Below are 25,417 nucleotides of genomic sequence, written 5' to 3'. Positions count from 1 at the left end.
AGCACTGATGCACGATGACGCACATGGTTTTAGTGTAAATGTAAAGTTATGTCTAATTCTACTGATGTAAGTTGCAGTTGCTTATTGTACTTATACATTTTTTATTTGTTATCTAATCTTAACATTTGAAGGTATCTATTATTTAGATATTTTGTGAAACCACTCACCACAGAGCAATTTATCTGTACAAAGGTGTTTGTGGTCACACAGACATTCAATGAGCTTCCTGTTATTTAAAAGGACTTTTAATAATTTCCATCTGCATTTGCTATTGTTTCATCAGATTTTTCTCGTGGGTCTTCACATGTTACATCAATTCATAGATGACTCAGGCTCATCTTATCTTATCTTATCTTATCTTATCTTATCTTATCTTATCTTATCTTATCTTATCTTATCTTATCTTATCTTATCTTATCTTATCTTATCTTATCTTACATCCTGTTGCAGTGTCTGAGAATTATTCCTGATGTGCAGTAAATCATGGTCATCAGTGTGGGAATATGTGTAAACTGTAAATTTTTTTCGATAAAAGCTCTTTTTGATTATAGACCTTACAAATACTGTAGCTGCTTGAAAATAGACTAAAAAGTTCTTCAGAACCAAACACTAAGTCAAAAACTTCTGAGATTGTAAAAAATCAGGTGAAAGAAGATGAATCTGGAGCAAAAAGAGTTCACTGGACAAAATGCAAACAAACAAACAAAAAAAAAACATTAAACCAAACTGAACATTTAGGTTCTGTAAATCCCTTTCATAATCCATGTGTATCTTCTTGTTTTGCTTGGCGTGGAATTGTTTTTTGTTTTTTTACATTTTACACTAACCATTTTAACCAAAATATTTGATTTACAGCTGTAAAGTTATTCATTTCAACCTTCTGTTGCATTTATGGTTTAACATAAAGTTTTATGTCTATCAGTGTCATATTATCATTTCAGTTCATTTCAGTTCATTTTGATAAACAGTATATTTTCATGATTTAACACACAATTTAAAGTGCAGTTCAATGCATTTTTAATGATAATTAACCCTTTCATGCATGAATTATGAGAACCTTAGTCAATATTTTTTTCGAGTGATTTTATTCCTCTTTAAGCATGTGAAAAAAAATGCAATTCAGATTTTTTTTTTTTAATGAACCTATTTTTCATGGAGTTACAAAAATGTCCACTCAGATCGATACCATACGTTTAATTTTTGAAGCAAATAAACATGTATTTAAACCCATCATCAGAAAGTGATATACTGTGTGAAAAATATGAAATAAAAACATTTTTAATGCTGCTAATCTGATGTTTTCTCACATTTTATCACACTCTAATACTAGTCATTACTCACTTCATGGAGATAATATAAAAAAAAAAAACTTTTTGTTTAAGGAAACTGGTAATTACTGTCAAATAACAATTAGTAATTGATTTCCACTCGAACATGTCAGTGCAGATCAGGTTTATCTAGAACAGTAAAGTTACAGTAATGGTATAAATGTCAGTGTATTATTATGGGATGGTGCATAAGGGTCCATTGTGTTGGCTGATATGGAACTAAAACAACAAAACCCATGAATATACAAGAGAACAGCTGGAGAAGAACTGTCCACTGGAGTGACAACTATGCATTAAAGGGTTAATCCTCTTCATAACTCATCTATGTACACATGCGTATTCATGTGATTTCAAGTGAAGCTGGGTCGGGATTTATGTCTTTATGTCACTTTTTCAGTGGAAGATGTAAAGCCAGGCTCTGATCTTGACTCCTTGAAAGGACAATTCACCTGGGAGGCAGACTATCAAATGTTCAGCAACAGTAAACCACTTTAGATTCTGATCTACTGGGTCTACAGTTAATCAAAGACATGGGTAAAGATGCAGGAGATGAAAACAGGGCAAATACAGTATCCTCTCTGATCAAATCAAAAAATAATAAATAGAAATATACATAACCTGACAGTTTCACAAGGGCCAACTTTTCCAACAGGAGAGCATCATCTGATATTTAATGAACACTACTTGTCTGAGAGGAGGCACAGAAGTCTTGTTTCCTTTCAAACCACTTGAAATACAACAGAAATGTAATTAAAGAATTTTAACCCACAAAGTGCTACTTTTGTGGCAGTTCCCAAATGAATGTTTCTCTAATTTTTCTTAAGTGATTTATCATCATGTATTATAATATTATGCAGTGTATTTTACATTTTTCACTGTAAATTGTGTATTTTCCTATATTTAATTTCCTATATTTAATTTAGATGTTCATGAAAACTCTAAGTAAATTCAAAGGTTATTATATCAAAAAGAGAACACTGAAGAAAAAGTGACTTTTTCAGCAAAATATATCTTGAACAAAAAATAAATGTCTCCATCCTATGTCCATGGGTTTTACTGGTGAATCAATGTTGTAGAAGATGATGGTGTTTCCACATTCATTACAGAGCCTCTGAACATCCAAATGGGTCATATCTGATGACCATGAAAAGATGATAAACTGTATTTTACACTAATTATTTACATGTATTGATAGGATTAGTGGATCAACAGGTATTAAACATTTTAGATCAGTAGAGGCTTTTGGTCGGTGATTTGTGTTTGGATCTTTATGGGTTAATTTTCCTTTATTAGTGACTCAAATTTGTTTAAATTTTTCTACGTTTTGCAGACTAGTGTGCAATTTTCCACCTGTAACTAAATAGAGCTTCTACTCAAACACTAACAGTTGCTTGTTTTGTATTAAAATCCTTTTCTTCATTGAACATGCATGTAATGATTCTGCCTCTGAACATCCAAATGGGTCATATCTGATGACCATGAAAAGATGACAAACTGTATTTTGCAACAATTATTTACATGCATCGATAGAATTAGTGGATTAACAGGTATTACATGTTTTAAATCTGTAGCTGTTTTGGTCAGTGGTGAATGTCTGGGTCTTTATGGGTTCATGTATTTTTAAAGGAGGCTATATCTGTAAGTATGAGTCTGTACATATTTTCACAAGGCATAAATAGTTTCTTGCATATGCATTGCAGAATTGTCATGCAAAAGTGCTTCAGGTATTAACAGCAAACCACAAGATGCAAAAGAGAGATGATGCACTTTGCATTTTAGGATTAAGTCTGATACTGATTTTTCCTATTGTCTCGACCTACAACCTTTTATGGTGACTCACTTTACATTCGGGTTGTCTGTAAAACCTCGCAACTAGATGCTTCAAAACTTGCCTTCTTGCTTGATAGACATAAAAACCGATGTGCAGACTCAAACTCTGTTTAGTCTGTGCTAAATTCTAACTCTTCCATGCTTGAATTATTATTTACAGTTACCCCACAGGATGAAATAGGAGATTAGGTTTTGATTTCAGATACTGAAAACATCTATGGGCTCTTTTAAAACTGACCGTTAAAGGAAGTTCACCTTTTAGCCCAGAGGTAGGCAACCTGTGGCTCTGGGGCCACATATGGCTCTTGGGCCCTTTTCCAGTGGCTTTGTCAAAAACCATACACAAATTAATAACACTTTTTTGGTACACATTTTGCCATAGCAATAGTGATTGTGATGTTATGCAATTATAAAAATGTAGACTCAACTCCAAATGAATTTTTTTTTTTTTTAAATTGTAAAATCAGCAAAAGTAGACTACTTTTTAATTTTATAACACTGATGGTATTTATCTGCATTCTCCACTGCAAAGAAAGTCTTCACTTACCAGTTGATTTTTGCATCAAATAAAAATAACAGCAAATATCACTGTTTTCTTTAGTTTTGTCATTTTTTGTAGTTCTGTAAATGCACTGAAACTGATTTATTCTCCACATATTCTGTACAAACTAATCCTAAAGAGCTTCTTAAACAGTCACCAGTTTGAGGAAAGGTATGAGGGTATCTTTTGGCTCCAGACAGTTTTTTTTTTTTTTCTGTCCAAAAATGGCTCTTTAGATTGCAAAGGTTGCCAACCTATGTTTTAGCCTCAAAGCTTGGTTTCTTCTAGTGTTTTTCTGTCCACTGGGACCAGTTGACATTACTGGTCTGTTACAGATGTTCTTTTAAAGCAGAGGTGTCAAACATGCGGCCCGGGGGTCAAAACCGGCCCGCCAAAGGTTCCAGTCCGCCCCGAGGGATGAATTTGTAAAAATTACACTTCAGACATTAACAATCAAGGATGTCGAACTCGTTTTAGTTCAGGTTCTACATACAGGACAATGTGATCTCAACTAAAATAATAGCAGAATAACCTATAAATACTGACTCCAAATTTTCTTAGTTTATTGTAAAAAACATAATATTACATTACACCTATAAATAATGACAACTCCATATTTTTCTCTTTGTTTTAGTGTAAAAAATTACATTAAATTATGAAAATATTAACATTTACAAACTATCCTTTAACAATAAAATGTGAAAAACCTGAAATTTTGGAAGTAAAATTTTAACATCATACTTCCTGTTATTGAATGTTTTGTGCCTTTGTAGATCCAGTCCATAATATGCATGTATAAATGGTTAGTTGAGGTGTAATATACACACCACTGCTGCTACTGTTTTTTCTTAAAAACTTTTAAATTATTTATTCTTTGTCAACGTGCAATAACTCCTCACTCCTCATATTCACACCCTTATATTCTTTACATTTCTTAATACCTATACCTCAGACGCCTTACTGTACATTTGTATATAGAGCATTTTGCACTTTTATCTTATTGTATTTTTTCAATTGCACTATTTCTACTTTGTCTCTTTTAATATTGTGCACTGATATGAAGAAGCTCCCCCAATTTTGTTGTACAATGTATAATGACAATAAAGAGCATTCTATTCTATTCTATTCTATTCTATTCTATTCTATTCTAATATTGTTAAAATTGCACTTATTTTTCTCAAAAAATCTCTTTTTTTTTCAGGTTATTCACATCATTTGTGTTTGGATAGCTTGTAAATGTACATATTTTCATAATTACATTTTGATTGCACTAAAACAAAGGGAAAAATTTGGAGTTGTCATTATTTACAAGTTATTTTGCTATTGTTTTACTGGTCTGGCCCATTGGAGATCAATTTGAGCTTAATGTGGCCCCTGAGGTAAAATAAGTTTGACACCCCTGTTTTAAAGTAAAACAGACCTATAATATTTTTCTCATTCTCTGTCTTTCTGAGTCCAGTTGATGTGCTGGTTACATTATCTTGCACTGTTGTAGCACAGCAGCACATCCAACAGTCAGAGTCGACCTGTTGGCTCACGTTTCCTTCCTGTTTACCACTTGCCGCTCCTGACCCACAGGGGTCACAGCACCATTGTGCACCTTCTGGCTTGTGTTACCCGCTGGCTTCCCCAACCTTGTCCCGCTTTCAGCCCTATCGTCCACAACCTCCACTTTCTCATCCTGGCTCATGCAGCCCGTGTCTGCATGGAGGGTCAGGAACTGATAACAGCAGAAATGGATACGTGATGATCCCATTAGTCTTGTTTTTCTCAGTGCATGCAGAGTACAGTGGATATCCAATCAACATACTTAGTATAATAGTATACTACACCTATGGAAATATGTGTGTGACCAGAATGTGATGCTAGAGGACTGTTTTGAGCAACATTAGGCTTTTAGAATATTTTCAAGAGCCATCATCTAGCATTATCAGCAACATAAATATGATCCTACATCTTTTACTGGATGCCTGAGGTTTTGAAGATCTAAACTCTTTTCATTTTTCTTGAGCCCACCTCCACTAAGACACAGCCAGGCCAAAAACTTTAATATCCCATACTTTAATATTTGATTGGATTTATTGTATTTAGCTTTAATTTTTAATTTTTTAATTTATTTTTTTTTACTTATTTACTAAGGATTCCATTAGTTTTCACTGCAGAAACAACTGTTCTTCCTGGAGTTCACACAAAACATCAAATATCTTAATATAATTATAATATACTTAATATATTTATTGTATTTATGTATCTTAATTTTTTTTTTTTTTATTTATTTACTAAGGATTCCCATTAGTTTTCAATGCAGAAACAACTGGGGTTCACACAAAAACAAACAAAACATCAAATATCACTGGCAGCAATCGACAATTGAATTGAATACAAGAATAATCGATAGGTGCAGCTCCAGAAGACACCTCTACACTCTCAAAAACTTATATGACTTATTTTACATAGGCTATAGAAATCTGTCTAATGTATTGTATGAACCAGTCACTGCATATTTATTGAATTCATGTGCTATAGGTATCACACTACAGCTACAGTGATATTCAGCATAATTCTTGAAGGCTATACACATTTGGTCCAAGACAGAAACAAAAATCCATAACACCTCATCTGAATCATGCAGCTTTCAGTATGACTACACATCCTACATTTGTGATCATAACGTCATGTCAATACCAGGGTACGACCCATAGTTTGGAGTAACAGGTGTCTGCTGTAATAGTCAGGTTCTCCCTGTAATATACGCATAATCAAAATGACACTTAAGTGGATTCTCTAAAAAAAAAAAAACGGTGCTAGTCTGTATTTTAGCGCATCTAATGGGTGGATGAATGATGAAGTGGTTGTTAATTTTAATCCCAGGAATCCTGTAAGTGTAGAGGATGAAAAAAGCTGTGTGCTATTTAAAGTCTCTCAGAGAAGGATGCAAAGTTGATTTTTTGGTGACGATTCCGCTGTAATATTCTGATCAAGCGCCACTGATCTATCAAGGTCTTGGCAAAGGAATACATGTAAGACTAGCATACCCGGCTATAGGATTCTGCAGCGTTTGCTATTGTGCATCACACCCACACACATCCACACACACACACACACACACACTCACATACACACAAACACATATACACACACACACATGCATGTACTCACAGAGTTGTTTATTTTAACTCTGTAAAATGATTTCATCTGCATTTTTGTCATTTTATGCTTGATGTCCATCTGTGTCTAATCTCACTTTTAACTTTTGTATTATTTTTGTGGGAATATTTTGTTGGTCTGGCATGAGCATCATCAGGTTCAACTGGGTTTATTTACAAAGCTGAGGTCAGGTGTCACTCGATCCAACCACGGTGACACTCAGGTGGGTGCTCACCAAGGTCACCTACTCTACTGTCTCCCTGCACTGCACCTCCACAGACACACACAGACTCACACACATACACACTTGTGTACTCGATCAAAAACCCTGTTTGCAGACATGTCTCTCCTACCGTATACTTGACGCTGTCTGTCATTCAATCGCATTTACTCGAGAGTAAGTTAAGCTTAAATAAAGAATCAAGGACACCTCAGAACTGTAAAGAAAGTAGTGTGGCTCTTGTTTGCGTGCATGTTTGTGTTGTGCATCTGGATCAGTACATGCATATTAAGTGTCTCACTAGTTAAAGGTTTTGTCAGGAGCTCTTGCACTCTTGCTGACCTTTTATTTGATATGTAGGGAACATGTCAGTGCATTAATTTGCATTATACAGTATTCTGTTTCCCTGCTGAAGTCATCCAAGAACATACTGGAGATTAAATAAAAAACAAAGCCAGATGGGATGGATTTTATTTTATTTTTTTATTTCTCTGTAATTTGGTAAATTGTACATTTATTTGGGCAATACAGTTTTACAATCTGTCTACACATATGAAAAGGAAAAAACAAACTGGATATCTGTGACCCGGAGTGAGGTTTGTAAAATAAAAAGAATCAAAAGGTTTTATCTAATCAGATGGGAAATTGCTGACTAAACTGAAAGAGCCCTTGGAGCAATGGGACCAGGAGGGATTCAAGGTGGAGTCCAGCAGTTTAGTTCAAGACCATGGCCTGGAACTCTGGAGAAAAGAGAAGTCATTAGAGAGCTGCAAAATTGAATGCTATTTATAAATTAGGCAAACACATAAACATGAAAATTCATAATCATGATCATTGCAGGTGGTCGTATACATAGGAACATAAAGAACTATCTATAATTTCTTACTCTTCTTACTTTTAAAATATTCTTTCACCTCTAATACTACTTGCTACAATTTGGCATATGCCCAGAATACGAGAAAAAATAAAACAAATAATTGCGTTCTTATTGAAAATCTCACCATCTGCCCCAATTCGACCATCACTATCATCATCAGCAGCGCAGAGGAAGGCCCTGGTCTCTGTGTCCGTCAGAGCCCGAGCACCAGGAGAGAATCGCTGAAGGAAGAACCTGGTGTACGAAAAGCAGCCGCAGACAATTACAGGTCAAACTCAGAGGTAATCCTTAGTAACTACTGGGTAGAAGTGGTAGTAATTACATAGGCAGTAATCAGTATCTACTGAACACTGAGGTACAATTAGACTGCATTCACCATTAAAGACCATGCACAAGGAAAGGGAGGCGACATAAGCTAAAAAAGTAATGATGTAATAGCTTTCAGTTATAAGGTTGAAGTGCTGAAGTTAGTATAACTGTACAACTACTACTCATCTTTCATGCAGTGAAAGATGACTGAGCAATAATCAGAGGTGTTCACCATGATTCAACAGTAAAAACCTATGTATATAACTTGAAAGTTTGCATTTTCCACCTTAATTCAAAGATTATTTTTCAGTTGTATGTTAAAAACACCTGCATTTTCATTGAAATGACTGATAAAACCATCCCCGGACCCACTTGAACATTAAAAAAAAAAAAAAAAACGTCTAGCTCTAGGAAAAGTCTGCTCACTTACTTCAGCTCTTCCTCCTCAATGAAGCCACTAGCATCGTTGTCAAGGATTGAAAAAACCTTCTTCACCTCCTGGGGGCTTTTCTTACTGAGGCCACACATCTGGAAAAACTTCTTAGGACAGAAGGAGTCTGGTGCTGGAGGAGATAAAAGGAGCAGAGTCAGGAACAGACCATGTTATGCATATATTTACTGTAAGGAATTTCCACTTGTGGGACTAATTAAGGCTTATCTTATCTTATCTTATCTTATCTTATCTTATCTTATCTTATCTTATCTTATCTTATCTTAACTTATCTTATCTTATCTTATCTTATCTTATCTTATCTTATCTTATCTTATCTTATCTTATCTTATCTTATCTTATCTTATCTTAAACCTGCTGTGTGATATTGCAGTGTGAGATTCTTTTCACTAAAACAACAGTTATGGTAAAATCTCTAAATGTTTATCATCATTTGCAGTCTGGACACATGTGGAGTGATGATACATAAGTAAAAAGTGTAATAATTATTATCATTATGTCAGTCAAAGGCTCAGAAATAATAATAATAATAATAATAATAATAATAATAATAATAATAATAATAATAATAATAATAATACTGAACTCCCTGTGGATTTTTTTTTCTATTTTACAGCCCATTGTCTTGGTTATTGTTTTTCAGTGATAAAATAAAGCCAGATGATTAAATCAGAACTCTTAACATTCAGAGTAGTAACAAGACAGATAATATTTACTCTGATCTGTAAAATTAAATGCTGTTTGTTATAGAATTATCGAATGAAGAAGGCAATATAATGATATTGGTGGAAGATGATACCTTGGCAGTCCTTGATAGCACTGTCGATGGCATCAGCAGAAAGGATAGATGTGAGCGACATTTTAGTCCTGTAGAAGGAACAACCATAGTGAATTATTAACACATGTAGTCAGGTACAGTAGCAAACTTCTAAGTTAACACTGATGAAAAGCTGAGGTTGTTCAGTGTTGCTTGAAAGTCAGTGCAGTGCCAGCCAGGACAGTAAGCCTTAAAAAAAAAAGTTTCTATGCAAGTCAGTCTCTGTAGTAATTATACATTTTCACATCATTCTTTTACATTTTTACAATCCATTAAATAAATAGCACAGAAACAACTTATTCACTCTGGTAAATCTCTCCTAAAAGTCCATTCTCTCCTTTTACGCATGACTTTTTTGCACCAATGCAGTCTTTTAACAAGGCTATAAAAAAGTTGACTAAATCCAGAAAAACTATTCCTTCAATACAAATAAAGAAGTAAAGCAAAATCAAGAGCCACATCCTTGAATCCACACTGCAGCTTACCGTGTTGAGGGGTTCCAGCCCGGTTGGTGAGACAGCAGAGAGGTAAGGCTATGTGGTGACTGCTGTCCGTCAAGGAGGATTTATATAGGTCTGATTACAGTGACAATAGGGATTGCTTGAGTTACCTGTCTATGGATCAAATTCTAACAGCCCGCCCCTGATCCAATTTCTCAGCTAACTAATTAACCTTTACTATTTATAACGCCCAGTGGTACACAGATCGGACCATGGACATCTGTAACGCCCTTGTAAAAAGCAAATTAAGTAAAAAAGCGCATTCCTCTTTCCATCCACCACTCCCTTCTCTCATCCCAACACCCCTCCTACTCTCAGCCTTAGAATTATGTAGTACAGTAAATGCAGAGAAGCTGTAATGCAACTGCAGTCTCTATCTCTCTTCTTTGTTCCCCCTCTTGCTGTTCTTTTTTTTTTTTTTTTGCCCCCCACCCTACCCTACCCTTTCATTCAGATATCCCTTTACAGGCAGCAGTCCCAAAACGAGCACATTTGAGCCACATCCAACTGCAGATATCCCTCTATTTTTTACATTAGAGGTGAGATGTAGGAAATTAAATGTCAACCAACTGGGAACTTTCATGTCAGTCGTGTGAGGGCATGTCATATTTGCTTGCTCAGAAGAAAATGTGATTAGTGCTAGATTGCAAAGTCACCTATAAGAGGTTGCCAGCACATGCACAAACCTCTTGGCTGCACTGGTTTTTCTATGTGGCTGAATTTGCGCAAATCTACTTGTTTTTACGCACAGCAGGTTGCGCTCATATCATCAAATTAACCCTTTCATGCATGAATTATGAGAACCTTAGCTGAGTTTTGGGGTTTTTGAGTGTTTTTATTCCTCCTTAGGCATGAAAAAAACAATACAATTGAGTTGTATTTTTTTCTTTTTTCCTTTTGGATTTATGAAAATGTCCATGCTACACCATGCATTATATTTTTGAAGCAAACAAACAAGTATTTAAAACCCAATATCAGAAAATGATATGAAAACATTGAAATAAAAACATGTTTAATGCAGCTAATCTGATGTTTTCTCACATTTTAACATATTCTAATACTTAACTCAGGGGTGTCAAACATGCGGCCCGGGGGCCAAAACTGGCCCGCCAGTGGGTCCAGTCTGGCCCGTGGGATGTATTAGTGAAACACAAAAATGACACTGAAGTTATTAACAATCAAGGATGTCAAAATAATTTTGGGTCAATTCCATCTAAAGTGGGTCAGACTAGTAAAATACTATCATAATAACCTATAAATAATGAAAACCACAAAATTTTCTCTTTGTTTTAGTGGGAAAAAAAGTAAAAATACACAAAAATGTTAACATTTACAGACTAGCTTTTTTACAAAAAATGTGAAAAACCTGAACAAATATGAACAACCTGAAATGTCTTAAGAGAATTAAGAGTAATTGTACCAATATTCTGTCTGTTATTAAATGTTTTATGTATTTGTAGATCCACTGTGATCTGTAAGTTGTAATGAACATGTGAAAATGAGAAGCTGAGGCCAAATAATGGCATAAATTGTTAAAATTGCACTTTTTTTCTTAATAAATTTCACTTTGGTCATGGTTGTTCATGTTTTTCCACATTTTTTTAAATGATGTAAAAATTTTGATAATCTAATCTTACTTTTTTCACTCTAAAACACAGAAATTAGACATACAAATTTTGGAATTGATATTATTTTAGTATTATTGTGTTATTATTTTAATGATCCGGCCCACTGCAGGTCATATTGGGTTGTATGTGTCTCCTGAACTAACATGAGTTTGACACCCCTGACTTAACTAGTTATTACTCACTTCATGATAATAATATGCAAAAAACAAACAAACAAAAAAAAAACAGTTTTAAAGGGAAAAAAAACAAAACTGTTTATTACAGTCTAACAATTAATTGATTTACACCCAAACATGTCAGTGCAGATCAGGTTTATCAAGAACAGCAAAGTTACATTAATGGTATGAATGTCAGTGTTTGGGATGGTGCATAAGTGTCCACTGTGTTGGCTGATATGGAACTAAAACAACAAAACCCATGAATAAACAATAGAACAGCTGTAGAATAACTGTCCACTGGAATGACCAGTATGCATGAAAGGGTTAACCAAATAGAATTCAGAGCGCACACAGTAGCTGCTGAACGCATGGACACTGGAACTTTATAACCGTCTCGCTTTCTCACATTTACAGTGGGACAGCCAGGCAAAATTGCTTTGTCAGCAGTGCTGATTAAGGGACCCGAGGTCACCCTCTGCTGTCTGTCCCGTCCGTGGTGGCGATGATGCGTAATGCATACCAGGTAATTTTCAATGACCATTTAAAATGATGTATGGCAGAGGTCAGGCAGGGCTGAATAGTCAGTTATTGTTGCTTTGTAGCTGTCCCACTTGTTTTTGTATCTTGTGTCTGTCTGTCTGTCTGTCTGTCTGTCTGTCTGTTTGTTTGTCTGTCTGTCCATTTGTCCAGTTGCTGAATGACCAGTTCGGGTCGCCAGCTCAGAGGACATTTGTAGCCCACAGCAGCTCTTATACACAAACAAATCCAGGGGTCATTAAGCACAATCCTAAGAGAGTGTTCACTGCAGCAGGACGGAAAAACAAGGTTATTTCTCTTTCTGTAATTTAAGGTTAGATGAAGGTGCACATAGTGTGGACTACAGAGAGAGACAAGACATTCCGTGCCATAGATTATTAATATTTGGTAACTGTTAATGCAGGGGTGTCAAACATGTGGCCCGGGGGCCAAAACCAGCCCGCCAAAGGGTCCAATCTGGTCCACCGGATGAATTAGTGAAATGCAAAAATTACACTGAAGATATTAACAATCAAGGATGTTAGAGTAATTTTACATCAGTTCCATCTAAAGTGGATCAGACCAGTGAAATATGATCACAGTAACCCATAAATAATGACAACTACAAATTTGTCTCTTTGTTTTCGTGTAAAAAAAAGTAAAATTACACAAAAATGTTAACATTTACAGACTAGCCTTTTACAAAAAATGTGAAAAACCTGAACAAATATGAACAACCTGAAATGTCTTAAGAGAATTAAGAATAATTGTACCAATATTTTGTCTGTTATTAAATTTTTTGCATATTTGTAAATCCACTGTGATCTGTAAGTTGTGATGAACATGTGAAAATGAGAAGCTGAGGATGAGTAATGGCATAAATTGTTAAAATTGCAGTTTTTTTCTTAATAAATTTCATTTTGTGAAATGTATGGTATGAGAGGTGTGGCACAAAACTGGTTAAAAAGTTATTTACAAAATAGGTCTCAGTATGTATCAATTGGAAATACAAATTCACAACTTAGAAAAGTAACATGTGGGGTCCCACAAGGTTCAGTTCTGGGACCCAAGTCATTTATACTTTATTTAAATGATATTTTTATGGCATCTAGTGAGTTAAAATTTACAATATTTGCAGATGATACTAATTTGCTTTATTCGGGAGCAAATATGAAACAAATATTAGAAACTGTGGAAAAGGAATTGATCAAGTTAAAAAAAATGGTTTGATGTAAATAAGTTATCACTTAATGAAGATAAAACTAAATTTATGGTTTTTGGTGGTGCTAGGGGAAATTATGATATAAAACTGAAAATTAATGAAATTGAAATTGAAAGGGTGTATGAAACAACATTTTTGGGAGTGATTATTGACCATAAACTCTGTTGGAAACCACAAATAGAATATATCAAACGCAAAATGTCCAAGGCTGTTGCAATTCTTTATAAAACTCGCGACTTGTTAAGCAAAAAATGTTTGCATATGTTGTACTGTTCACTTGTAATGCCATATATGTCATACTGTGTGGAAATATGGGGCAATGTGTATAAAACTAATTTAGACCCGATAATTAAACTCCAAAAAAAAGCTATTAGAGTCATAAACAAAGTTTGTTATCTCCAATCAAGTAATCCACTTTTTGTAGAATCTGGTTTACTAAAATTTTTTGACATTGTATATTTAAAAACAATGGAATTTATGTTTCGCGTTAAAAGTAAAAACCTTCCTTTTTGTATTCAGAAATTTTTTAAGTTAAGAGAAGGACATTATAATTTAAGAGGGATGTTTGTGTTTGAAAAATGTAAAGTAAGAACAAATGTTAAATATCACAGTGTTTCAGTTATTGGTGTCAAGCTATGGAACGAATTGAAGGATGAAGTGAAATTGTGTAGCTCACTGTTGAGTTTCAAAAAGAATTTAATTTGTCAAATTCTGAAGGGCTATGAAAGTAATATGATTACAAAATGATTTATAACACTGAGTGTAGTATAATTTGTGTTTAAGTATCTACCTGCTGCAACTACGGGTGTAGACGTGAATTAAGGATGTGAATAGGAGAAGCAGAAATAAGCCTCCGGCTTCAGCTTCTTCCTTTTTCAGTTACAAAATGTGTTAATTTTATGTTTGTTTGTTTTTTAATATGTATGTGTTTTGTTTTGTTGTTGTTTTTTTAATATGTATATGTTTTGTATTTTGTATTTAACTGAAATACACATTCATTCATTCATTCATTCATTCATTTTGGTCATGGTTGTTCATGTTTTTCCACATTTTTTAAAAGATAGTTTGTAGGTGTTAAAATGTTAATAGTATACAGTGATTTTTTTTCACTCTAAAACATAGAAATTAGATGTACAAATTTAGTAATTTTACTTTTTTCACTCTAAAACATAGAAATCAGACATACCAATTTTGGAATTGCTATTATTTATGTATTATTGTGTTTGTATTTTAATGAACCGGCCCACTGGAGGTCATATTGGGCTGTATGTGGCCGCTGAATTAACATGAGTTTGACACCAGTGTTAATGCATTTATCAATCACTTCACCTAATTGGCAGAGAAAAGTATCCCACAGGTTCCACCGAGATTTGACCTCGGATCGCTGGATTCAGAGTCCAGAGTGCTAACCATTACACCATGGAACCATGTGCACCACATACGCATCCCTCAAACTTGTCACAAAAGTAGGCATGAACCTGCAACTGGACACTGAAGTTGGGGATATCCTTGAATATATTCAGGAAAAAAGACACTGCTGACTCTAAGTGCTTCCGTACAGTAGACTCGGATTTGTAACACACACGACACAAGGAACAGGGAACAGAGGAGTCTAGTTAATTGCCAAAGTGGCCCAGACTTTGACCTGTACCTCTGAAAGATTATAGTGATGTGGCCTATAGAAGTTAGTGGAAATGCCATACTGTCACTCCTCTGCTGGTAAATGGTAGAAATCAAGATACATTTTATTTTATATAGTAGTAACAGTATTAGTAATAATTTATTCGTCCATTTAACAGAACATGATGCATACAGTTTGGATATCTATATTAAACATGGGCGAAAAGATAACTAGATGGTGCTACAAATAAAATAAATAATATGATCTAAGTAAAATTTTAGATCTATACTGATAATTGGATTACTTTATTCTAATATTTTATATTTATTGAATATATTAGTTTTAAACATCCTTTTAAAAGTAGTAACTGATGTATGATTTTATTTCATTTCTTTTCATTTTATTGTATTTAATTTTATTTTATTGTATTTTATTTTATTTCCAGACTTAACGCAGGGATTATGAAGTGAGCAGCACAGGTGCATTGCTTGTCCATTTTACGCACAGCTTTGTTTAAATCTTGGGTAACATCCTGTCTTTCATTATTAAATAAAAGCGTGTATATCCGGTTGTTTGTGTTTGTCAGCCTTTCCTAAACCTAATCCCAGTGCCAACTGTTAATGGGGCCCCTCAACAAGTGATGCGCGACAGTCCTCTGTTAGGTGTTTGGGTGAAGTGGGTTTGCAGAGGTAAAAAGAAACTTAATCATCTCTTTCGAACTGTGTGCGAAAAAGAGCCATGAGGACACCGGATCAAGAGCAGTGGTGCGAGTTTACACACACCGGGTGCATGATGTCATGCACCATGTTAACACCTTGTAGACTATACAGTTACTGGACGATCATTTATTCATTTACATTTGCTAATGCTATAGGAGCCTCACTCATGGACATACAGATTGGCCAAGGGATCTTCCTATACAGCCTTTTCAGGGGAGATGATGTTAGACTAAGTCATTATTCCTAGTGTTTGACCATTTTGCGTCACATTTCACAACTAAAACTCCTTTACATCTCTGCACAAATTATAACGGTAATTATATTAGGGGAGTATGAATACAGTGCTGTGGAAACATTAGTTTTTATGCATGAATATAATACATTGGTGTTCTTGGATGGATTTCCCTGTCACATAGAGAAACTTTGCACCATGACATGCTTTCTGTGAGTGTCTGAAATGGTTACGAATCAAGTGTCTGGACAGCTGTCGTTTTTTTTAATCGTCTGATTGTTTCATTTATTACTAGTCTGTATCCGGTGCGTCTGCCTCATCCTTTACGCGTAATGGATGTAACTCTACCTAGTGGCTGTAGAGTGGAACTGCAAAAGGATGGGTCTCTCTCTCTCTCTCTCTCTCTCTCTCTCTCTCTCTCTCTCTCTCTCTCTCTCTCTCTCTCTCTCTCTCTCTCTCACAGACACACGCACGCACATATTGTGTGTCACTGTGCGGATGTTTGAACAGCCTGAGACACAGATGCTAAAATAAACTATGGTGAAAGACCATAAAGCAGCCTTATGTGATGATTTTGTGATTTTGCTCTTATGTTCTTTATGAAACTAAAAAGACTCACATTGATACAATTCATTAGGACCGTAGCAAAAGAATATTTATTCTTTTTTACTGTTCTTTCCTGGAAAGTGCATCATAAATTTTACAGTAAGCAAAATTCATAATTAAGACATGAACACAACCGAGCGACATTCACAATCATCATTTTGGACAGTGTGTTGCATAGGAGGAATCGACTCTTATAAGCAAATGTATAAAAATTATTTATATTCAGATGAAAAGGGGGAGGTCGACGTGGGCGTTGTTGTTCCATCAGAGCAGGTGTTGGTCGGTTGCCTTTTTACTTGCACATGGCAGCGAACTCTGCAGGTCAACAGAGGAAACACAAACAGTTGGTGTCTATTTTGCTCTCCCAGTAATGTAAGAAAAGCATCCAGAGAATGGCATATGGGACACGGCCTCACCTTCACCACCAATCTTGCCGTCACCGTCGCTGTCACCGGCCTTTAGGAAGGTCTTGGTCTCGGCATCGGTCAGTGCGCGTGCACTTGGACTGAAGTTCTGCAGGAACAGCCTGGCACACACACACACACACACAAACACACACACAAGGACAAGGGTTAGATCAGGGTCCACACACACACTGAGGACTGCAGGAGATCTGGATGTCTGCAAATAAATAAATAGGCTGCATTGTTTTGAAGTGGAGCAGCATAAATCATCCTTAAAGGCACCTGAATGACTGGATAATTATAGGTGACCTTGACTCACAAGGTATGTAAAGTATACATTTATTTACTCACTATTTGTTTACAGTAATAAGAACCATACATCAGAGCTGTGCCAGCCTATAGGTGCTGGACAGTCTGGTTTTACGCAGCTGATGTTAACACAGAAGAGATGGGATTTAGATGCAATTTTTGTGCCAAATGCAGTCTAGGCTTCACATACTCATGGGAATGTTTTTTTTTTTCTATGTGAGTCTTACTTCAGCTCCTCCTCCTCAATGAAACCGCTCTTGTCCTGATCAATGACAGCGAAAGCCTTTCCAAGCTCAGCGTCAGACTTGCCAGCCAGACCGCATGTCTTGAAGAACTTCTTGTGGTCGAATGTGCCATCGCCTGAAATTAGGCAGGGTTTTTTTTTGTTACTCACATCCACATTCAGTGCTTGGATGCAAAAAATACAAATACATAAGGCTATGACTGGAATAGAATAGAATAGAATAGAATAGAATAGAATAGAATAGAATAGAATAGAATAGAATAGAATAGAATAGAATGACTTTATTGTCACTATACACATGTACAATTCGATTTAAGAGCAGCTCCATCAGTGCAAACAGCATCAAAAAGATAGATTTTAATAATAATAATAATAAATATGTATGGCAAGTTTATGGAAAAAAGCTACACATGAGGTAGAAAAAACACACCTTTGCACTCATCCAGGGCTGCAGTGATGTCAGCATCTTTCAGTACACCGCCGAAGGCCATTGTGAGCTGCAGAAATAAAGTAAAGGTAATAAAAATGTCATGTAATTATAAAAAAACCCCTCAAAGTCTTTTAGATGAGCACCAGGTTATTTCAACATCCCATTGTGTGGACTGTATTCAGTATTTTACAATTAGTTACATCATCATGAAACAACTGTGCATCCTTCTATTCTGGTGATAACAAATGATGTTCATTATTCCAAAAGGGTTAGAAATGCAATTTAGAAAGTTTTCAGATGAAAGTGGAAAGTCGTTAAATCCAGGTGTGTATCGAATGTGTGATGCTGCATCCATATTCCATTGAAAAGAACTGACAGTGTGTTCTCTAGTGCGGCTCTAGAAGCTGACCCGTAATCCACATCTTCATGAAGCTGAAGCAGATTCCCGCAGTAAAATAGAAAATACAAAATGTATGTATTTGTATAAACGTTGAAACGCAGGGTGAAGTCCTTCTAAAACAAAACAAAACAAACAAACAAAAACAAAAAAACAAAAACCCAAACGCGTAATGTCTAAAAATCACTAATGTTTTCTCAGAGATGCGGAGCGTGATGCTGCAGCTTTGTGTGCATAGATCCAGGTTTCCTTTTCTGCCTTTATTCTCACTCACCTCTTGGTGTTCTTTGCTTTGTAGGGTACAGATGATACAGACAAGACTGGAGTCGTACTGCAGTGATTTTCCCGGTGCTCCCGGTGACCTTTTATAGTTTCACTCCATCGAATCTGAGGCATAAGATAACTGACACCACTAAAAAGGGGGAGGCGAAAAAGAGGGGGCTATTTTAAGTTTCACAAATGAAGACGCTTAAAAGGTGCGTTTGAAGAAGTCTTTAATATCCCCCAAGGCTAAGAATAGGCCTGGGCACTGCTGAGAAGGACGAATTGGAAATGCTGCTGGCAACACACAACCATTTAGAAGAGGGTGGACACTGAGCATGCATGCGTTAAAGTCGGTGTAAGTGGCAATAATTGGTTCTTTTCTCTTGTCTTTGTGTAATGCAAGTAATTTGACAAGCATAGACTGTTCTATTCTAAATAAATCTATGCTAAAGTTATTTACTGGAGCCTTCATTAATAGATGGGCCAATTTATTGAAGAATTTCTTCATCTGAATGGAAATGTCGATGTGCAGGTCACTACTGATTTGATTTAGTTGCTGTTATTATTTTCCATTTATATCTTAAGATCTCAGTTGGCTTACTGATTTATATAGTTACTCCATTTTAGTGACATTTTGCTTGTCTTTTTGTATTAAGTCAAATTTGGTTTTATCTCTAAAATCATTTCTATTATTGTATATGACAGTTAGAATCACCTTAAGAGGCAATATATCTCTACTATAATAAAGATTAAAATTATGATTGAAGTAATGTATTGTTTATTGTCTAGTTTAAAACCTGATTTGTTGTAATTTTAATTAAATGTAATCGAGTTTTTACAAATTTTATGGAATTCCCAGATCGGAGAGAAAAACTTTGACCTGTAGGTGGCAGCACTGTCTTGCAGGGTGAATAAGGAATCTGAAGCCAGGGAGCCTCATTCTGTTTTGGCCACCAGTTTATAGTAACAAGGCCAGGGTGTCATCTGATAGGGTTGAGGCTTTACATATTGCTGAGCTGCAGTTCCCTAGGCATTCGGAACATCCCATGGAACTGTAATTTGACTGGTGAGCTCGATAAATTCTCATTCGGTGACCGCATGTTTGTTTAAGAGAATAAGATGTATTTCAAGCATTGCACAAAAGAGTTAAATAATGACTTTGTTAAGAAATCCTGAGGCCACTAAAGATCTGCAACTCTGCACCAGATTCGTGCAGCTAAAAGGTCTTGCTGATGCACCAGTGGCTGTTAATAGCCCTCCTGTTGCCACAGCACATCATCTAATTGACTACACAGCAGTTGGTGGAGAAAAAGCCCTTGGAACAAATTCCCTAATTACACTATGTGTGACAGCTATCCATTGCAGACCTCGCTGGATTCAGGAAGTATGTGAGCAAAGCACCAGTGTGTTTCCCAGCTCCTGGCTCAAGTCCAGGTGCCCTCCCCTGCCTGTTTACCAGTTATTAAAGCAAGTGCCAGTCAGATCAGTCCAACCATCTCCCAGTGCTTCCCAAATATTCAAAAGCGCTGGCAGGTGGAGAGTCATTTGGCACTGTCCCATACTCACTCCATTGTGTTCACATAGCCACTGTTATGTGAAGACATTGGATTGCCATTGATAAAATTGACCAATGCAAAAACGACTGACCTTAAGGAGATGACTTTACACCAAAAGAGTATTTATTCCTGGTTTTTCACTCTTCCTCAAAAGTGCAGATGGTGTTGTACAATTTGCACAAGTCATTCTTCAGAACATTTCACACACCTGAACTAACATTAACAGTAAAATATGTGTTCCATGTTGAGAGATAGTCCGCAGGCAACTCATAAATAAGGTATAAAAAATATTCTTTCAGCTGATGATTACTGAAACTTGCAAGGAGTTCGCAGTTCCATGAAAAGAAGTGGATCTTGGTCAATGGAAATTTATGCCTTCACAAGGGCAGCAAACTCTGTAAAAAAGCAGAATAAAATTGCTGTTAGAAGGGAATAAAATGTAGTTGGAATTTAATGTTCATGGTATGGTTTTGGACCTTATCTCTGATTAAGATTTCTAGTTTGGTATTTACAGTTTTGTAGCATGAGAAATAATGTTAGAAATTCAAATGCTGTGCAGATTAAAGTGTGTAGGAATCAGAATAAATCTCATTAATGTGTGCCAAGTGTTGTATTGCATTCAAAGATATATAAGAAACTCTTACCATCAACTCCGATCTTGCCGTCACCATCGCTGTCACCAGCACTCAGGAAAGTCTTGGTCTCCTTGTCGGTGAGTGCTCTGGCGGAGGCAGAGAAGTTCTGCAGGAACAGCCTGGGAAGTGGAGGTAAAAACAGCAGGAGTTACAATCACATACAACTCACACTGCATTGGATGATACTGTTATGTGGTAGGAGGGTTTCTGAATTCTATGAAAACAATGCAAGGATTTAAAGGTGCTAAAGTCGTAAAACTGTGGCTTTTCTCTAGTTTTAACAATAATAATAGATTGGATTTCTATAGTGCTTTTCAAGGCCCCAAAGGGCTTTAGTTAAGTTAGTTTAGTGAATTTTGATCCAAAGATTTAGGCAAAACCTTAACAAAAGTGTCCCAATGAGGATAAAAGTGATTATTCTCTAAAATCATTATGACTACATTCAACGACAGCGGACTAATATTAGAGATGGAGTTTCTCATCTTCTTTGGCTTGATTCCTAAGCATTAAGTGTCAGTAAGAGTGCATTGCTGGGATGTCTTACTTCAGCTCCTCCTCCTCAATGAAGCCACTGTTGTCCTGGTCAATGATGGCGAAGGCCTTCTTGACCTCATCAGCGGACTTGCTAGCCAGACCGCATGCCTTGAAGAATTTCTTGTAGTCGAAGGAGTCAGCAGCTGCAACACACATTTTACACCATTAGCGCACAACAGGCTGTACACAGCACTCCAGTGTCGATGTAATGTGAGAAGTGTGGGCTACCAGTTTGTATGGCACATTCTGAATCTGAGAATTTAATCCCCAGTTGTCTTATCCAATTTATGTCAGTAGTTTGTGTGAAATGTTCTAGTGCATGATGTGCCAATAAAAGTCAATGTGAAGAAATACCAACTGAGTCTTACAACTGAAATGTATGTGATGGCATATTAAAATCTCATCATCTGTCTCACCTGCGCAGCCATCAAGGGCGGCTTTGACTTCAGCGTCATTGAGGACACCAGCGAAGGCCATTTTTTACTCTGTGGAAAGAAGAAAACAAGGTTATTATCAGCATTGCAAATCCTGTAGTGGATGTATTATTGAATTGCACTGCAGCATCTTTCTTAAAAGTAAATTCTTGGCTCCTCTAAAAGTTTTTTGCAGTGATCATAGACAGTCATGTGGTCACTAAAATCACAAATCAGATTAAAGGGACTAAAAGTTAACCTCAGAAGATCATAACATGACACTATTTTAACCATTTCCAACGCCTCTTGTTTTTACTGGTAAGAATAATCTAATTTATTTGCTTTAATTAGCAAAAACAACATGACTAATCCATGATTTGATGGCCTACATGGATAAGATTTACTTCCTTGTATCTGATAACTGCTCAGGATGATGTTTATCACAGCATGTTTTGTAGCTATGGCACTAAATAGACGATGCTCCCACCAAGAGGCCAAGAACTCTGCAATACGAATCACTGCCATAAATAAGCAGCGCAGATCAGGAAACTCATCAAGCTTGGACTAGGTTGGACTTTGCTCATCCGTTTTAAAAGTATAGGCTATAGAGTCGGAGAGCGCAAGTATTATCCATGTAGATGTGGATCCTCTGGCACCAAATGGCCACTTTGCTCTTCCTTTGCATTGATTTAATCGTCCTGTCCTGGTCCAAGAAGTTGTTCACTATGTTCCATTTCTCTCTAATAGTTATAGTCCACGGATTTTTGCTCGTTTCAAGTCCCTTTCCTTCCAGTGCAAATGTGCCAGTAGCTGGTGTGGCCTTTGCTGGGGCGCACATCCCACTCACCTTTGCGCTGCGTTGAGGCGAGTGAAAACCAAGGCGGACTCGAGTGAATGCCACTAGCCCCGTACCCTCACGCTTATATATCCTTGAGCAACACCATTTACAGAGCTTTGAGTCTCAGTATCAGGTACCAAGATGCATGGGTTTCGAAAAAATGTGTCTAGTAGTCTGGACCTATTTTTAGGTGAACAAATGAGGATGCTACCATGTGTGCGGAGGCCTATAGCTAGACGTGTGGAAACCTGAGCAGACCCGCTGCTTACTGACTTCACTAACCATCTCGGACTCATATGATTTATTGCCAACATTTAAGATGCTGATTTTTATGTTGCAAGTTTCGTCACAAGGGTAACATTGAAATGAACAGAATGAAAGCGCACACAAGTCATATGTCAGAGGCGCACTTTGGGTTATGAGTGTATAGGCTGTGATCTTATATTTTGTTTTATTCAAGAGGAAATGTTTAATTATGTGTGATTCATAACAATAAAAAGGGATAAAACATGTAAAATCCCCAAGAAAAATGAATATACGTACATATTAAAGTGTATGAACATTAGGTTATTTATTTTATTCCATATTATTTTTAATTGTTTTCTGATATCTCTATAATACATGATAAACCTGATTCATTCATACTGAACTCTAGTATATCATAAGTGTTTACTGTAATGTCTGTTTCAATAAAAAATGCTGGATTCAGGGTTTCAGTAGCTATTCCTGTATCTGAAGGACTGGAGCTGCATCAGATCCCAAAGATGGTTTCAGATGATAGATATTTGCAGACTCTCCTGCTGTCCTATGATATTAACCAGCTATATGTAAGACTCAGCTATGGTATATTTCCATAAGGTTCATCTGAGCTCCATATGCTGTGAATCGAGTTTCAGGCGAACCTAGTGCCCTAACAGGGACAAGACTTTGGGGCCTCAACTATACTGGATCCTTGTCCTTAGTAGGTAATGTACCAATCATTCAGACTGCAGTTCATCCACTTGGCGTTTGCACGCTGGGACACGTGAACAAGTTTGCAAAATGCTGATACTTCATGTCACATTTTTTCAGGTGCTGACGTTTGTTTCTATACATTAATAGCTTAATAACAAGGCCTCTTTTTTTCTCTCTTTCTCATATTTTTGTGTGATGAATGTGTTTATGTGGCCCATTTGACCTCTACATGACATGTCAGCCACACGTTTAACCTTTTGAGTTCCTTTAAAATATAATCACTCATCACAGAAAACGCCATCCCTGTCGTTGCTGATATGTATATCCTGGCTCTAAGTAGCTTATATTGGTGGATATTTGCTAATCTCAGTAAGAACACTGTTTAAAGAAAAGTGGAAAAAGGAAAAAAAATACCACAAATACCACAATTTTTTCATAACACCACCAAATAAGAGAGAAAACATCAGGAGCTTATTGATAATAAAACAACCCCATAATTTAGCCTCATTATGCAGGAAATATAGTAACACAAACTGAGAAGTAGAACAGACTGATAAAAAAAATATGTGCATCTTCAGTGCTCCAGATGAGACTTTAACAGATACGTCAGCATTAAAGTTAGTTTTAAGATGTTCAGCAAATATAAGTTCTGACTTGATGTTGAGAAAAAAAACTGAGTTGATTGTCATTAGAACCTATGTACTCAATATTTAAAGTAAGACCACATTAACCATATGTTAATCATTATTTGTTGTTACTCTCAAAAATAAACAGTGCAATATTAGCCATATGTTTATATACATATATCTTATTTTGTGTTGGTGGTTGAGTCCTCAATAATGCTGAGTTGACAACTCGTGCAGCTGTTGCTGAACAAACCTTCTTCCACTCTCTGCCAACTTAAAATCAGGACAACACAGAGCACTTATTGTGTTTTATTGTGCACAGTGGTACAGCTCCAGCTCCATATGTTCAGTGCCAGTTAATGCTGTTCTGATTCTTAAGGTAAACCAGCACAGAAGAGACTATATGCTGCAGACTCTGACCACTGAAATACTGAGTTCAACTGAAGTGTAACTGTGTTCTTATTGTTAATATCTTTTACAAGTAAAAGAAAAAAACTAAAAACTAGTTACTCACTCAGTAACTTAGACTTAAAAGTATATGTGTATTCCTCCTTTTTAGCTCACCGGCCAATAGTCCATGAGTCATTGTGAAGGCATTGTGTCCGGTGGCATCTTCATCGTCATTGTCTTTGTTGTCTTCATCGTCATCTTTGTAAGCAATTTCCTCAAACATCTTCTCTGATAAAACTACTGGTCAGACTCATTTCAAATCTGGGACAACTGACATTTTGGACAATATCTTTAAAGTTTTTTTTGTTGTTGTTGTTTTTTTACAGAAAAGAGAAATCTTGATTTTTGAAATATTACAAATTTGCCTTTTCTTATAATGGGCCATATTTTGATGGTTTATGAAATGGAAATGGTTACAGGCAAATGACGTTCATTTTGTCTTCTGTTTATGTAATTATACTTTTCTTTTTGATGCTTCTGAGGAAGACTGGAGTCACAGTTGAAACTGTCAAGCAGGTAACATCTAAAAACTATACCTTGTCTGAACAAAAGAAAAAAAAAAGGAAATAATTACAAATATCAATACAGTAACTATTGATCAGTCATATATGGACTCATTTAACCGTCTAACCCCTGACGTG

The 25,417-nt window shown here is 36.1% G+C and overlaps 3 protein-coding genes and 1 non-coding gene across 4 annotated transcripts; all 4 read right to left on the bottom strand.

Moving 5' to 3' along the window:
* Positions 1-7,537: 7,537 nt before the first annotated feature.
* On the bottom strand, positions 7,538-10,270 carry pvalb8 (parvalbumin 8). Its single transcript, XM_030142104.1, has 5 exons — positions 10,006-10,270; positions 9,503-9,570; positions 8,683-8,815; positions 8,068-8,177; positions 7,538-7,806 (listed from the first exon to the last, which is right to left on the bottom strand). The coding sequence occupies exons 2-5, from the start codon at positions 9,561-9,563 to the stop codon at positions 7,781-7,783; spliced, it is 330 nt and encodes a 109-aa protein (XP_029997964.1). The 5' UTR covers positions 9,564-9,570; positions 10,006-10,270; the 3' UTR covers positions 7,538-7,780.
* Positions 10,271-14,899: 4,629 nt separating this feature from the next.
* On the bottom strand, positions 14,900-14,971 carry trnaq-cug (transfer RNA glutamine (anticodon CUG)). Its single transcript has one exon. It is a non-coding gene; the product is annotated as a tRNA-Gln (tRNA).
* A 1,778-nt stretch (positions 14,972-16,749) lies between these two features.
* LOC115424708 (parvalbumin beta-like) lies at positions 16,750-18,922 on the bottom strand. Its single transcript, XM_030142105.1, has 5 exons — positions 18,781-18,922; positions 18,110-18,176; positions 17,663-17,795; positions 17,139-17,248; positions 16,750-17,037 (listed from the first exon to the last, which is right to left on the bottom strand). Exons 2-5 carry the CDS (start codon positions 18,168-18,170, stop codon positions 17,015-17,017), a joined length of 327 nt encoding a protein of 108 aa, XP_029997965.1. The 5' UTR covers positions 18,171-18,176; positions 18,781-18,922; the 3' UTR covers positions 16,750-17,014.
* A 1,496-nt stretch (positions 18,923-20,418) lies between these two features.
* Positions 20,419-22,791, bottom strand: LOC115424709 (parvalbumin beta-like). The gene is made up of 5 exons (XM_030142106.1): positions 22,756-22,791; positions 21,912-21,980; positions 21,506-21,638; positions 20,971-21,080; positions 20,419-20,721 (listed from the first exon to the last, which is right to left on the bottom strand). Exons 2-5 carry the CDS (start codon positions 21,970-21,972, stop codon positions 20,696-20,698), a joined length of 330 nt encoding a protein of 109 aa, XP_029997966.1. The 5' UTR covers positions 21,973-21,980; positions 22,756-22,791; the 3' UTR covers positions 20,419-20,695.
* Positions 22,792-25,417: the final 2,626 nt, after the last annotated feature.

This window comes from Sphaeramia orbicularis, chromosome 8 (genome assembly GCF_902148855.1).
Source record: "Sphaeramia orbicularis chromosome 8, fSphaOr1.1, whole genome shotgun sequence".
Taxonomy (NCBI): Eukaryota; Metazoa; Chordata; class Actinopteri; order Kurtiformes; family Apogonidae; genus Sphaeramia; species Sphaeramia orbicularis.
This window is presented reverse-complemented; position numbering and strand designations above follow the sequence as displayed.

What these genes read in the sequence shown, in the direction of transcription:
- pvalb8 (XM_030142104.1), bottom strand. Translation starts at nt 9,563, where the DNA reads ATGTCGCTCACATCTATCCTTTCTGCTGATGCCATCGACAGTGCTATC. An exon ending in TGCTATCAAGGACTGCCAAG is followed by an intron (nt 8,816 to 9,502) that starts GTATCATCTTCC and finishes TATCTCCTCCAG; the next exon opens with CACCAGACTCCTTCTGTCCT. An exon ending in TGGTCGAATTGGGGCAGATG is followed by an intron (nt 7,807 to 8,067) that starts GTGAGATTTTCA and finishes TCTTTTCTCCAG; the next exon opens with AGTTCCAGGCCATGGTCTTG.
- LOC115424708 (XM_030142105.1), bottom strand. Translation starts at nt 18,170, where the DNA reads ATGGCCTTCGGCGGTGTACTGAAAGATGCTGACATCACTGCAGCCCTG. An exon ending in AGCCCTGGATGAGTGCAAAG is followed by an intron (nt 17,796 to 18,109) that starts GTGTGTTTTTTC and finishes GCCTAATTTCAG; the next exon opens with GCGATGGCACATTCGACCAC. An exon ending in CGGCAAGATTGGTGGTGAAG is followed by an intron (nt 17,038 to 17,138) that starts GTGAGGCCGTGT and finishes GTTGACCTGCAG; the next exon opens with AGTTCGCTGCCATGTGCAAG.
- LOC115424709 (XM_030142106.1), bottom strand. Translation starts at nt 21,972, where the DNA reads ATGGCCTTCGCTGGTGTCCTCAATGACGCTGAAGTCAAAGCCGCCCTT. An exon ending in CGCCCTTGATGGCTGCGCAG is followed by an intron (nt 21,639 to 21,911) that starts GTGAGACAGATG and finishes TGTGTGTTGCAG; the next exon opens with CTGCTGACTCCTTCGACTAC. An exon ending in ATTGAGGAGGAGGAGCTGAA is followed by an intron (nt 21,081 to 21,505) that starts GTAAGACATCCC and finishes TCCACTTCCCAG; the next exon opens with GCTGTTCCTGCAGAACTTCT.